Source organism: Hydra vulgaris, chromosome 02, assembly GCF_038396675.1.
Source record: "Hydra vulgaris chromosome 02, alternate assembly HydraT2T_AEP".
Lineage (NCBI taxonomy): Eukaryota > Metazoa > Cnidaria > Hydrozoa > Anthoathecata > Hydridae > Hydra > Hydra vulgaris.
The window spans coordinates 4,129,440-4,146,193 of NC_088921.1; the positions used below are offsets into that span (position 1 = coordinate 4,129,440).

The 16,754-nt window shown below is 26.7% G+C and overlaps 1 protein-coding gene across 1 annotated transcript; it reads left to right on the forward strand.

Annotated features, from left to right (window-relative positions):
- Positions 1-4,142: 4,142 nt before the first annotated feature.
- Positions 4,143-6,532, forward strand: LOC136075737 (E3 SUMO-protein ligase ZBED1-like). The gene is made up of 2 exons (XM_065789172.1): positions 4,143-4,208; positions 5,852-6,532. The coding sequence occupies exons 1-2, from the start codon at positions 4,143-4,145 to the stop codon at positions 6,530-6,532; spliced, it is 747 nt and encodes a 248-aa protein (XP_065645244.1).
- Positions 6,533-16,754: the final 10,222 nt, after the last annotated feature.

Sequence of the window (16,754 nt, forward strand, 5' to 3'; positions counted from 1 at the left end):
GCCTGATTCTTACAAAAAATGACTCTTAAGAAAAATGCTCTTAGCTATTTAACAATTAGCTCGGAAGCACGTCATTAAACACGTCATTAAATATTCGCGTCATTAAACACGTCATTAAATATTCACTTCATTAAACACGTCATTAAATATTGACATTTTCAAGCCTTAAGATATTATCGACTTTATAAACTTATAGTTTATAAAGTCAATAAATGTTCTTCTCTGATCATTTTATTAGTTTAATAAAATGCTGAATATCTCTCTTAGTTGATGACGTTTTCTTTGAATGACTTCCGGTTAACTTGACGACATTGGTACGCTTTTTCTTTTTCTTCTTTTTCATAGCAACCTGTTACATGTTAAAAAAATTGCTACAAATTGAAGTTAAATCAAGGTTATTTGGATTGTCTGAAATTAAGTAAATTGTTTATTGTAAATTATGTTTTCATGATAAATATAATATAAAAATGTTTCCATAGTATACTTATTTTCTTAAACATGTTTTATATTTATTTTCTCCTCCAACGTTAAATATAAACTATTTTGCCAGGCATTCTATGGTTAAGTTTCTAAAAGCTTGAAATATCTTTAGTAAAGATATTTCATGCATAATTTGCATAAGTCCAAAAAACAATGCTTACCCCCCCCCCTCTACCTTTTATTTTCAGTTATGACCAGATTAAGTGTATTTTACAAAAATGTTTCAATAATATTTTAAATGACTTCGATGGTTAAATGACGTCACTATCATCGCTAAAATGGTCACAAGCTGAAAATATTATTTTTGCAAACTAAAAAAAAATTATTTTCGAAAATACTCAGTTGTTGTAATGTATAATATATACAGGTTATAATTTTTTAAATACAAGATTTTACTATGTAAATTTTTATATAATTTTTAAATAACTTTTAATTATTAATAAACTTTATAAACACTTAATGTCAAAAACTTATTGTAATAACTGTACAATGCTAAATGAAGTTTTTACAAAGATGTTTAGCAATGAAATAGCTGTTTAACAAAAGGTAGCTAAGACATTTTTTGAAACTATTCTTTTATTATATTTAAATTTTATTTAAGACACAACTCTTAAAACATTAAAAACTTGTTTACTATCTATAGACTCTGTGTGAAAAACTAAACTATACCATTCAGACTTTATCTACCATTTTGCTTTGCAATTTCTTCTTACTATTCTTTTATAACCTTTTAGGTGCCTCAGTAAAGAAAATCTTTGTTGCTTTTAATGTTTCAGTATTATTAGATTGGACTTCATTTTTGAAATTTAGGCAGTTAAAGGAAGTTCAACTAAACTTCCCTAATGTCAAACTCACGTAGTAAATCCTTTGCTTGGCAATAATAAAGAAACCTAATAAAGCCTTTGGTTAAATAAAAGGCACTTAAAGATATGATGTAGTCTTTCCAAGTAGCATAACAAAACACTGAATTTCTGAAATTATTATTAGAAGAAACAGAAGATTGGAACAAAGAAATTAAAACAAAGATGCTTTATAGCACTTTAAAATTGTATCATCAAACATTGTGTATCATCAAGCATTGCTCAGTACTCAGATGGTCAAGCAAAGAAACAATGATAACCAACTTATAATAACTTAAAATACAGTTTTTAAGCTTCAAAGCATATTTGGAGGTGTTGATTAACAATATTTCTGAGTATAGAGACAAAATCTTTTAATGCTTGAATAAGATTCAAACTTTAAAATATATTATTATAACTAGGTACACGTAAATCCGACCTAAACGGAATCTTTTTCTATGTCTAAATTTTGAGCCACCCTTTTTTCTGTATTTTTAAGAGCGGTATAGTTTGAAGATGTTATAATTTCTCTGTGCTATATTTTGAGACATTTGTATCAATATAGATTTTTTTTTAAGTAATAGAAGAATTTAACTTTAATTCTGCACGGAAATATTTTTTGTAAAATTATGTTTATAATGAATTCATTGTTGTTTAAAACTTCCTTGTTGTTTGTGCATCAGGTGTGTATTGAAGGAATGCTGAGACTTTTTTCTAATATATTCAGACATCAGCAAAAACCTTTTTTTTTTTGCTACCTGCCAAATTTCATGAAAAAAAAGCACCCCAGACACTCTACAAACTTACCCAAAATACATACTTATTTTTGACTTCAGTTCCGCTGTACACACGGGTAGTTGGGGGAGGGCCTATCATTATAAACATTTGAACATTAATAATTAATGCTTAAATGTATATTATGATATAAAATAATATTATATATAAGTTTATATCATATATTATATATAAATATATATATTATATGTAATATAAATATTATATTTATATGTAAATATACATAATAGTATATATAAGAATAGTATATATAAAATATTAAAATTTATCATTAACTTTGGTAGGAGAAGCAGTTGCAGAGGTTGCACCATTAAATATTCTATTGATATTTTATGACAATATTTGAGACAGAAAACCATAGGAATAAAAAAATTTAGTAAAGTATCCATGCTACGAATTCACATTTCATAACATCCAAAGAAAAATCAGTAACAGCTTTTATTATATATATATATATATATATATATATATATATATATATATATATATATATATATATATATATATATATATATATATATATATATATATATATATATATATATATATATGTATATATATATATATATATATATATATATGTATATATATATATATATATATATATATATGTATATATATATATATATATATATATATATATATATATATATATATATATATATATATATAATAAAAGCTGTTACTGATTTTTCTTTGGATGTTATGTATATATATGAATATTAATATTAATATTATGAATATATATATATATATATATATATATATATATATATATATATATATATATATATATATGTATTAATATATTATATATATATATATATGTATTATTGTATATATATGTATATATACAATATTGTATATATATGTAATATATTATATATATTACATATTTGTAATATATTATATATATATATGTATTAATGTATTTTATATATATATATATATATATATATATATATATATATATGAATATTAATATTATGAATATATATATATATATATATATATATATATATATATATATATATATATATATATATATATATATATATATATATATATATATTTCGTCAATAAACAATCATTTTACAATGTTTTTTGTAAAACTTAAAAATTAAATCTTTATATTCTGACAAGAGCAAGTAGAAAACAATGCGTCTTATCACCCTCAGGGGCGGATCTAGGATTTATTTTTCCTTTGGCAATTTTTTTTAGAAAAAAATGACCGCCCCCCAAACTCCATAATCCAATTCTTCCCAGATACCAAATAAATACAATCCCTCCTCCGTTAATTATTTGTGAGCTTCTTTTTCCTATCCACTCGGATTCATATTTTTAAAAACTTTCTATTTCCCAGGTGTGGGGGGCTACCAACGCACAGTGGGCCAGAATTCACTTTTAATGAACAAACTTTATAAGGGCTGTATTGACTAAAATTAAGATGAGTAATAATGTCTGGGCTTCTTATGAAGATGTTATTTTTTAAATTCGTTGCTATGGATACTAAATTTTGGATAGCAAAAAGTTTTGGTATTTGCAGATATTTTTACGAGTGCTATGTTTACCAAATTTTAAATAGGTAGTTTACCAAATTTTACATAACCTACCAATATGAGGTCGCGCTGTATAAAAAAGTGAATATATTTTTTATTTAGTTGCTATGGATACCTAATTTTGTTTAGCAGCAACTAACTTTTATTAGTTGCACATGTTTTATTTGTGATATGTACACTATTTAGCACGTGTTTTTTTATAAGATCCTCGCTCGTGAAAAGGAAAACTTATTTAAGTTTAATTTGATTAGTATTATTACACGTGCTATTACACGTTGCTAGATAAACTTGTTTTCCTGTAGAAAAAAATTATATGATTAACTAGTGTTATTACACGTGCTATTACATTTATTCTAGCTTAATTAATTAGTTTTTCTAATTAGCAGATTTTACAAGCGTCTACAGAATTTTTAAAATTTGTATAGTCATATTGTTACCATGCATTCACAATCACCAAAAGTCTTTGAACATGTATGCTACTAGAAGTACAAGCTTAACAAACAATAACTCACAAGAATTTGAAGCTGACAAAGTTGTAACTTTTCTTTCCTTTGTTTTTAATGATGATTCTTGAAATGATAATGTAGGTCTGTCGTGTAGTTTATTTTTACTATCCTTCATTAATGTGGTATTAAAATCATTTTCAAGCAAGCTGAATTCTTTCTAATAAACTTTACACTGGTTAGTTTACTTTGAATCCATCTTTTACCATAATCAAAATAAATAAACGAAATTGACTCTCAAACTTTTCGCTTTGAAACTCTAAATCTTGTTCTTTAATAAAGTCGTATGCAAGTATACTGTCTTCTTTTTCATGTATTGACAGAGTGTTGAGTAAAAATAAATTAGTGAATATTGCTTCTTGTGACGCTCATTAAGCCTTAATAAAAACAGCATTTCAATATCTAAAATGAGTAGCCACAATCAAACCAACAAAATAGGTTATTAAATCTATTTGGTTTGACAAGCGCTAAATTAATAAGAACAAAATTTAATTTAAATTTTGTTCTTATTAATTAAATAATTATTAACAGTAATATGTTTAAATTAAATATTTTACTGAACAGTAATATGTTTAATTTAAATATAGTACTGTTCAGTAATATGTTTAGTATCAGTAAGACCGTATTATATATTTTCCTCGTTTTTTAAAATTTTGTGAAAATAAAAACTTTTGAGCGCAATTACAGATTTTTTGTTTGGTAAATGAGTTCAAACCTAAAAAAAATATATTGTCATTTAAAAGCAAAAGTTTAAAATGTAACATGTTAAAACTTTAAAATATAACAAATTAAGCATATTTAAAATTGCTCTAAATATGTTACTTACTTCCAATTTTAGTCTAACAACTTTTAAAATCTAGATAATACATAGAGTTATAATTTAATATTTTTAAAAGCGCAAAATTTTATGTAAATGTTATTTATTTCCATCGATTTTTTAAACAACCTATTCACTTTATAATTTTTTTTTCTACATTTGCGTCTACTTCAACCACAGCATTAGTATATTCATTAAAACTTTAAGTGTATATAAACGGTTTTAAATTGTTTTATAATATCTTTACAATGGTTTGAAATCATTTAGACATCAAAATTCTGATTTTGGTTTTTATACTTTTGTCCAGTCACTGGCCCATTGTGCAACGCAATGCAACGATCCCCCTATGGGACCACCCTATTTGCATGATTTGAAATGATTTTTTTTGTAGCCATTAAAACTTAGTGATAGCATCTCTTTATTAGAAATAAGAACGCAACTTCTTTAGTAATTTTAATTAAAATAATCTCAGTGATGTTCAGAATAGAATCAGCGTTACCATCAGCGCATCATATAGCATCAACGCTAACAATGGTCTTTTTTATATGCCAATTTTTAGCCAATTTTAAGGATTACTAATATCATTATTCACATATGACCAAAGAGAAAATGGGAAGAAATGGGACTTCTCGTGGGAAACGAGAAATTGAAAATTCTCGCGAGAAGTAGAACGAGACTAAATATTATATTATTTTCCAAATTAAAAATTATTACAATTTACAAAATGCTTAATAATTTAATTTTTTAATTAATTAATGTTTTGACTCCATGATTTTAATAAATCTAATTAAAAATTTAATTTGTTTTTGACAAATACAAATTAAATTTTTAATTACATTTATTATGTATTAATTACAGTGGAAATCAATCGAGGGAGCAGTAGAAATTTTGGCACCACTTAAAGAAGCTACAGAAACGTGGTCGGCTGAGTCTATTCCAACAATTACCACTGTCGCCGATTCTCTTTATTTAATCCATGACAAAATTGATCAATTTATTGAGACGGATGGAAAAAATGGCTACGGTGTCTTGTATGCAAAAAACTTGAAAAGCTGCATTGAGAAAAGATTTCCTCTTTGTCACACTGGAAACTTATTGAGTGCTGCAGCAAACTACTTAAATCCTGCTTTAAAGGGACTTCACTTGAAGCTCTTCAAAAAATTTCAAACAACAAAAGAATGGTTAGCCTCACAGGTTAAGGACAATGTTGAGTGCCAACCTGTTGCCAGAGTCCTTTCAGCAGATTTGTCCCCTAATTCAAAACTGAAGCGCAAGTTAAACGTCAGACTTGAAACACAAGAGCCAACATCTGAACTGAATCCTATTTTGAGCAAAATGTGCCAGTATGAATATCTCCCTGATGCCAAAAAAGACTTTCCGATTCTTGATTGGTGGAAATTGCATTCAAATACATTGCCAGAACTCTCTTCATTAGCTAGAAAAATTTTAGCTATTCTAGCAAGTTCAACTAAATCAAAGAGAGTTTTTAGCTCAGGTGGAAATGTCGTCCGACCATCCAGACACAACTTACACCCATAAAAAGTAGAACAAATCATCTTAATCAGAGAAAACAATGTCTTGTTGGAAAAGTTTGGCAAAAAAATTCTGAATTAATATTTGAAAAAGTTGTTTACATTTGAAAAATGTCATTTGTGTCTATTTTTCAAAACCATGTTTACATTTTTTCTTTTTTACTTGGATTTTAATAAATTTGTTTTCAAAAATTGTTAAATTTCTCGTCTCGTTTTGTTCTCGATCTCACGAGAAGTACTAACTTCTCGTCTCGGTCTCGTCTCGGTTTGAAAAAACCTAGTCTCGCTCATGGTTAATATATATGATTTAAATGTTGACATCTTGTACGAGAATATATATATATATAAGCTAATTTAAAACATCAGATAATACGAATTCTCTCAATACTAAATAATTTATTTGAAATTTTCGCCGGATTAAAGGCACCGGCAGCATATTTTGAAACCCTATACAGACTCAGAATAGGCAGAGATATGCGCAATCTGATTCGCTGATTTTGAAAGAGAGGCTTTTGCGCGTATGTTTAAATCAAAACAAATGTCAAAAAATGTATTGAATAATAAAAGTGAATTTGAGTAATTTTATAAAAAACCAAATAATGATAGCAAAAAAAATTATGATTTTTCATCCAATTTTGTGCAATATAGTACAAATACTTATGCAAACTCTCACAACTCAAAACATCCGTGATTTTCAAAATTTTTTCTTAAAAATAAAGATTTAAAAGAATTAGTTTGTTTTTCTAATTGTTTTTATAATTCTAATATATAAAAAAGACAATCATTGTAATAAACTATATACGAGATGGTAAAACTTGACTATGCTGTGATTCTCATACGATAGATTTTTTAAAACAGTTTTAAAATTTATCTACTAATATCAATAGACTATTATTAACTTGGTATAATTTTTTTCAAATTAAGTTCCCATTTATCCAATCATTTAGCAAGAAAAGTATTTTGAAAAAATAGCCTAATTTCTTTTTAGAACTTTACACTTATTACTCCCATATATAAATCATATACTATACTAAAAAAATTTGAGAATATTGCTTATTGGTTGTTATAGCTTGCCCAGATGATTTGCAACACTCTTAAATTAAAAGCAATTGTAAGCAAGAGTAAATTTAGATATCCTTTGTTAATGTATAGTAATAAAAGATCACAAAGTATTGTAGCATAATAAGCTATTAGAAAAAATCTATAACCTGATGTCCACAAGTGTGTTTTGATATAGTAAACTGATTACCAAAAGCAATAACTCTCAACTTACCACACCTTTATGAAAAACTAGGGTAAAAAGGTAGAAACAAGAAAGATTGCAAACATGCAAGTTCATATTGTTGTTTACTTCAATTTCAAAACTCAATACATTTTTGTTGATATATAGCTTTTAACCTGAACAAAATACTCGTTATTGTATTCTATAATTAATATAAAATGTGAATCCTTTAATAGCAACTGATGGTAAATAATATTAAATAAAGCAGCAAACTTTGATAAATTTTATATATTTATAATGCTAATAATTTATTTTACATGATATACTCCAGAAGTAAAAGAAAATATGTTTGCTCTAAAAAAATTAGAAAAAAACCTCAAATAAAATGTACTCCATATTTACAAATTTTATAAATAGTTTTATTATGTAATTTTTGGTATAACCGATAAAAATAAGTGTTCTTTTTTAAATTTCGGTGAATATCTCTTGTTTATTAATATAAAATTAGAGATGCGTCATGTTTTATTTTGATGTAATATTAATAATTTTTTTGAAAACTTGCTTCTTCAAATCTAAAAGCTAATTTTGATGAAATTATTTTTATTACAAAAATTGCCATAATTTACCTTTATTTGGTTAAACTTTTTTACTTTAATACTCAGTAAAATTTATATGTTCAGTGAAAAAACACTTTTTTTGTTAAATTTTCCAATAGATTATTATCCAATTTATTATTCAAATTATTTCCATTAGATTAATATCCAATTTTCATCCTATATAATCTATATAAAGAAAAATATTGATCAGCCTTCTCAAAATTTAGGTTGAACAGTAACTTCTTCTTCATTATATTTGATGAGAAACACACTTAGAAATCTTGCAAAATTGCACACATGCAAATTCAAGCGAAATTTTTCAAGAGTTAAACATACAAAACACATTTTATAATAGGAAAAATATTCATAGCATGACAACTTATTTTGTTCTTTTTTTTGATAATTTTCTTTTCTTTTTTTTATTACTCTTTTTTCATTAAAACGTTCGATTTTAACCACTTAGTTTAGTTTTTAAAATCTTTTTTTTTTCAATTGATACAATACAAAAAATGCCACAATCATTTGCCATAATCCACTTTTATTTATGCCATAATCCACTTTTATTTGGTTAACTTATTTGACTTCAATACTTTTTCTTGCTTTTAATGTCAGTGTTTATATGTAACTGTACAAAAATTATTGTTCTGTAGACAAACATAAATATCACTTCTTTTGTTAAATTTTCATATATTTTATGACTTAATGTAGCCTGCCAAAATTTTATTAAATTTTAAACAAGTTTTCAATGGTTTAACACGATGTTTTATTAAAGTTACGTAATAAAAAAATATATCAGCCTCCTCCAAACTATGGTTGAAACAAAGCATGAAAACAAAATCTCCTCAAAGCTCATATAATAACATTGAACATGTAAGCTAGTTTTGCAATTAGTACAAATTTTATTTTTTTAAAAACTCTAATTTTCAACTCTTTATAATAAACATGTAAATCAGTTTATAAATAAAGTTCTTCACCAGTAGTCACGTAAAACTGCATATAAACTTTGTACGCAAAAGTGCTTCACTATTAGCCTCGTACAACATACTTATATAAACTATGTATTTGAGAATGCTTTAAGGCCAAGAGAATATTTTAAGAGAAACACATTTGTAGATTTTTTCAAATTTTTTTTCGTTTCTTAAAATTAACAATAGATAAAATCTTCATCACTAAGATAAACTTTATTGAAATTTTTACGAGTGAAAATTCTCTTGTACAAATAGATTTTGATACATTTTAAATACTCTGAAGAGTACTAAAATAAAATGAATTTCCTGTGTTGATAGTAACACATGACTTGTATTGATAAACTTAGTATATCATTACTTTGAAATTTATTTCAAAAATCTGTATGTTTTGATTTTAATTATATTTTTCAACAAAGTCGCACTTGCCTCTCTTTCAAAATCAGCGAATCAGATTGCTCATTTTTCTGCCTAATTCTGAGCCTGTATAGGGTTTCAAAATATGCGCACTGGCATCATCAGCATATAATATAATATAATTACAAACATTGTGACCGTTAAATAACAACAAAAACTTTTTAAACTTTGACGTCACCTTTATAATGGCTTCTTTTACGTAAGTATAAAAAAAATGAAGTCCAAAAATTCGTTTTGACATATTGTCCATTGTCCAAATTCATACCACCGTACATTGGAGAACATTGATGTTTTTGTATCTCCAAGGCTTCACGGACTTTTCTTTCAAATTTTTTATCCTCAATTTTATGTGTTTCTGCCCTATCCCATTCAATATCCTCATCGCAATTTACTTTATGCAAAGCTAATGCAGACTGGTTTAACTTGCCTTCAGCCAAAAATTTTTGGTGTTGTTTAACCCTTGTTCTTATTTGAAGTTTCGATTCACCGACATACACTTTGGAGCATTTGCACTAAATTAAAATCAAATCGATCTTCTGAATCTTGGTCCACACTTTGTACCTTCCTTGAAGTCTATACCTTACATATTACAACAACTGAATCGTCTGCCTTAAAACTCGAATATAATAAAGAAGCTGAAAAACGCAAGCCTTAAGGAAAAATGTACTGAGAGAACTTAAAATGGGCAAAAAAATTAATCATCTAACGAGAGATCAAAGAAAAGCATTTAAAGAAGTTCATCAAAACAGGAAAATTGATATTTATCCATTTGATAAAGGAATAGGAATCGTGAGAATAAAACATGATAAAGCAATTGAAAAAATTAGTGAACAGATTGGCCATATATCCGAGTCATCCTGTTCCACCACGTTTGTATAGGCTAATTAAAGCTCATAAACAAGACAAATCTTATCCGATGAGAGTCGTTGTATTAACTATTGGCACACCTTGTTATGGAATTTCGAACTACTTGGCTAGAAGAATACAACCGGTCTTAAATGAAAATCCTATTAGGTTAAAAAATTCAAAAGACTTTATTAACAAAACTCGTGAAAAAAAGTTGTGGTTAATTGACAAAGATGAAATACAGGTATCCTTTGATATTGTGAACTTATACCCATCAATACCATTAAAAGAAGCAACTTTAGTACTTTTGGATCAATTAAATAAAAGCGTTTCTTACAAAAGTTCAAATAAGCTTACTTTAACTGAAAAAAAAACAATTAATTGAACTTTGTTTGTTTCGTTGTAATTTCTTATGGAACGGTGAGATTCATGAGTTGGAGAATTCAGGCCCAATTGGATTGTCTTTTATGGTCGTTTTGGCTGAATCTTTTTTACAATACCACGAGGAAAAGGCAATAAAAATGGCAATGACAATGATTCCTTCAATTGATATTAAATTCTTTTATAGATATGTAGATGATAGCCACGCTAGATTTTCTAACTTAAAGCAAGCGGAACAGTTCCAAACAATCTTTAATAGACAACATGCTTCTTTAAAATATACTATTGAAGTTGAAAACAAAAATAAGATACTAAACTTTTTGGATATAACTGTTATTAATAATACACATGGAAAATATGAGTTCAAGGTTTACAGGAAATATGCTATAACCAATATCCAAATCAAACCTCATTCTAATCATGATCCCAAAATCTTTAAGGCAATATTCAACGGATATACACAGAGCATTTTCAATATGCAGCGAAAACTATTTAAAAGGTGAGATAAATTTTTTAGTTCAAGTGTTTCCTGAAAATGGGTACAATGAAAAAATGCTTAAAGATATTTCTTATCACGTTCAAAAAAAACGTTTAGAAAATAAAAATGAAACACTATTAAACTCTAATAACCTTCCTACAATTTCTTTACCATGGATACTAATAATATCTCCCAGACTTAGAAGAATATTCAGAAAAGCTAGCTACAGAACTGTTTTTAAGTCAAATGCTAACCTAAAAACGCTATTAACGTCTAGAAATAAATCAAAATTACCACGCAACAGCCAACCTGGAACCTATTTAACTAAGTGCAAATGCTCCAAAGTGTATGTCGGTGAATCGAAACTTCAAATAAGAACAAGGGTTCAATAACACCAAAAATTTTTGACTGAAGGCAAGTTAAACCAGTCTGCATTAGCTTTGCATAAAGTAAATTGCGATGAGGATATTGAATGGGATAGGGCAGAAACACTTAAAAATGAGGATAAAAAATTTGAAAGAAAAGTCCGTGAAGCTTTGGAGATACAAAAACATCAATGTTCTCCAATGTACGGTGGTATAAATTTGGACAATGGACAATATCTCAAAACGAATTTTCGGACTTTATTTTTTTCATACTTACGTAAAAGAAGCCATTATAAAGGTGACGTCAAAGTTTAAAAAATTTTTGTTGTTATTTAACTATCACAATTTTTGTAATTATATTATATTATATGCTGATGATGCCGATGCCTATAATCCGGCGAAAAATTCAAATAAATTATTTAGTATTGAGAGAATTCGTATTATCTGATGTTTTAAATTAGTTTATATATATATATATGTATATATATATATATATATATATATATATATATATATATATATATATATATATATATATATATATATATATATATATATATATATATATATATATATACAAGTAAAGTTTATACAAACTCTGAATCACTGAAGCGTTCATGTTCTCACGAAAGGTTTAACTTACGATAACCATTTCTTTGCACTAATTTTTTAATAACTTCTTGAGTATCTGGAACTACGTCTCTATGTGTATACATCAACGCTAAACCATTCAAACGATCTCTAGACATCTTGACCAGGTTTTCAATCTGCGAAGATTTGAAATAGATCTTTCACAAGAACATGTTGTCACAGGTGAAGTTGCTAATAACTGCAAACAAAAATACTGGCAAAAGTTTTAATACATGAAATTGACTTTAGAGTATCAAACACATTGTTTGGAATGGGATAATTAGTCCAGTATATCTCCCAAAGACCACACTCTGCTTCTAAAGCTAATGGATTTTGCAAATATTCAGAAAAAAAATCTAAAAAAATCTTAAAACTCTCCCTCCAATTATTTTTTTCTGATGAATCATTTAGCAAAGAAGTTATTTTATCAGGGATAATACTCAAGCCATGAAACAAAGTTAAATTGTCATTGTCAAACCTATCAGAAAGAGCTAAATATTAATGATCAACTACAGGGATGGTTAAAACGCGTTTAAAATATTCTGATGTATTCTCTGCTGGATGATTATCGCTGTGGATTTGCCTCCTCTTTTTCGACATTCATCAACCCCAATTTGTTCAAAATTAAAATAATAAGAAACCACTTTTATGTGGTTCATTGTATTACAGAGAAATTGAACAAGAATTACACACAGCTAGATTTAATCGAGGGCTAAAACAATGAGTGTATAATGCCTTGTTGTTTAACTTTAAAGTTCGTGCAGCAACTCCCTTTTTTGTTCCAGCTACAGCTCCAGCACCATCATAACCACCTTCATAACATGGTGTCTAAAATATCTAAACCATTGTCGTTGTGTATAAATTTAACAAAGTCTTCAACAATTTTATTACCACTGTCAACATAGCGCAACACTAAAGACATTTGTGATTTGTTTGAAATATCAATGGCTTCATCTGATAAAATAGGAAAAAATTTGGCAGTCTTTATATTGGAAACAATTTTATCAGAAATTATCTCACCACAATAAAATTATATTTCATTCTGCATAGTTTTTGAAAGATATGATGCATTTTTCTTGTGGTTTTTAAGATGATTTTCTAATTCAGTATTACCACCTCTAACACAATAATTAAGAATTTCCATGAAGTTTCCAACATTACAAGAGGTACTACATTGCCCAACTTCTGAGTGATACTGAGAGTCATTATTATGACCTTTTAGAGTCCTTGACGGCCATTCATAATAATAGTATAAATTAACGGCCCAAGTTTTTTTTTTTCTCAGATATCTCTGCAAGGGTGTTTTGATCTATGATTATCATAAATGCCTCATAACATCATTAAAAAGACTTTGTTTTTGAGAATACAAACCATTTAAGTTCGGATCACAATGACGTTTAAAGGCTGGGAAAGCATCATTAAAATTTTTCAGTGGTTCTTTAAACAACCCTGAAACCTTGTAACTCAATGCTGGAAAATCATCTCCAAATAATACACATGGCAAGCAAAATCCACCATTTAATTTTTAGAATAATAAAGCCAAGAAAATGTTTCTAGCCATTTCCTTGAAAACTTTTTATTATTTTTGCCTTGTGAAAAATTGAAAGAATTATCTGGGATAAACACATTCTTTACTAAATGAACAATTTTTTGACGAAACAACATTTTGTTACATTGTAACTCTCTTCATTGTTCTCGAAAATTTGCAATATCAAACTCGTCGAAAGATTTATTAACAAAGTCAATTGAGCTTTCAACATTAGATACAATCAAACATTTAATAGTATTACCACTGAAATTATCTTTGACAGAAAAATCTAATTCAGATGTTGTTGAAGGTTTAGTAGCTCCTTTAGAGGATATAAAAATTCAAAAACAGTTGCTTTTTTTCCTTTGTTGGAGTTTAATCAAATTTTATTAATTTGGCTGGCATCGAAACAGAAAAAAAATTTCTTTTACATCACTCTTTAAAATCATAAACATTAAGTGGTACAAAATGATTGGGTGTAAAAGCAATCCCTGATGGTAACTTACCTATCCGACAGAACATTATATTTATTACTTTGTTTCTTGTTGGCTTCAACTCGTTTACCCTTGGTATTATTAATCTTTTAAATGCAAAAAAAACAAAACAATTAAGTCCAAATTCAGGATAATGACAAAAAATTTGTTAATTGACAACAGATGAAAGACCTAAGATACACATAAAAGATGACCATTGATTTTCAAAGCAATTATCAAATGCTTTGGACCGAACACATTCTTTATTTTTAGTGATATCTTGATCAACAACAGTTTTAGACAACGTCATCTTTAAAATGTTATCATAAGAAAAAAAATTATATTTACCACTGTTAATTATATCACTAAATATTGGATGTTTCGAATAAAAATCAGGATCAACAAACAATTCCATGAAGGTGAGAACCCTTAAAATATCAACTAATGAATTATTTCCTACAATAACTAATGATACTGAGCTGTTTAGAAAGTTACCAGATGAAATTGATCTAAAATGAATTCAAAAATTTACTTTTACAATTAAAAATTACAATACTTACATATATATATATGTGGCTTTACTATTACGGATTTCTTGATATATATATATATATATATATATATATATATATATATATATATATATATATATATATATATATATATATATATATATATATATATATATATATATATATATATATATATATATATATATATATATATATATATATATATATATATATGTATATTTATTTATATATATAAAACTTAATTTATTATTGCTCTGTTCTTTAAGAACATTGAGCATTCTATTTGTAGTATACACTAACATAATTATATATATATATATATATATATATATATATATATATATATATATATATATATATATATATATATATATATCTAATAATATGTAAAAAAAAAAATACGGTATCATACTATTTATTTTTTTTTTTTTTTTTTTTTTTTTTTTTTTTTACGTAATATTTCGGCTCATATAGTGAGAGCCATTATCAAACTGATAAAACCGTTAAAAAAAACCGTTTAAAAATTATAATAAACGTAACCAAATGATGTCATTGCAACGTCAGATATTCAACATTTTTAATTTTATAAAAAATGGTTTCCAATGGTGAGTTATCACCAAAGTGCCATTGTCACGATTTAAAACGTTTTCTTTAGGTTTTGAACATTGTACACGTTGTATTTCAATGACCTCACGAATTTTTCTTGTGTAGTTGTTTGAAATAACAGAAAGCGTTTTAGGGTTCTCCCAGTTTTTTTTACCATTACAATGTTGTGAATGTTCTACTATTCCAGATGTTTCCCAGTTGGCTTTTGTAACATTATTTTTATGTTCTTGAATTCGTGTGGAAATCTTTTTTCTTGTTTCACCAATATAACATGAACCACATGTGCAATTAAGTTGGTACACTCCTGGATGACTGTTCGGAGGCAGTTTAGACTTGTTTCGGCAGAGTATATTTATCAAGGGATTACCAAAACGGAAGACTGTTTTAACACCGACTTTACGAAACTCTCTTCTTAGAACAAGGCTTAATTTTGGGATCCATGGTAAAATAACAAGATTTTTGGTATCAATTTTTTGAGAACTAGATTTATTTGTGGAGTATTTATAATTTTTAGCAATATCTGAATACTGTTTATATGAATGTCCATTTTCAGTAAAAACCTTAATAAGAAAATTAATTTCGTCTTGAATATTATGTTCTGAACAAATTTTGTATGCTCGAGCTAAAAAACCTTTAAAAATACTAACTGCGATATTCGGTGAAATACATGATTTTGGTTTTATAAGTACGTTTGTAATTGCATCTTTACGGTGTATGGAAAACTCATATTTGTGAAGGGAGTGATTGGTTGAAATACAAATATCTAAAAAATTTAATTGGTGTTGAGCATTTTCGTATTTGCATGTATATTGGATTGATTTATCTTGTGAATTTAAAAGTGTTAAAAAAGAATTTGCGTCATCAATATTATTAAATCGAGCATGGCTATCATCAACATAACGTTTATAAGACTTTGGTGCAATATTGAGATTTAAAGCCTGTTGAATAGCATTAGATTCAATATGTTGTAAATATGCTTCTGACAAGACAACCATTATGGATAGACCTATTGGACCAGAGTTTTTTAAAATATATATTTTGTCTTCCCATAAAAAATAACATTTACTAATACAGAGATCAATAAGTTTATGAGTGTCAACTAAAGATAATTTAGTTCGTTGTATAAGATCATCTCTATCTTTGTTTAGCATATCAATAATTGTAACAGTTGCTTTATCAAGTGGCACTG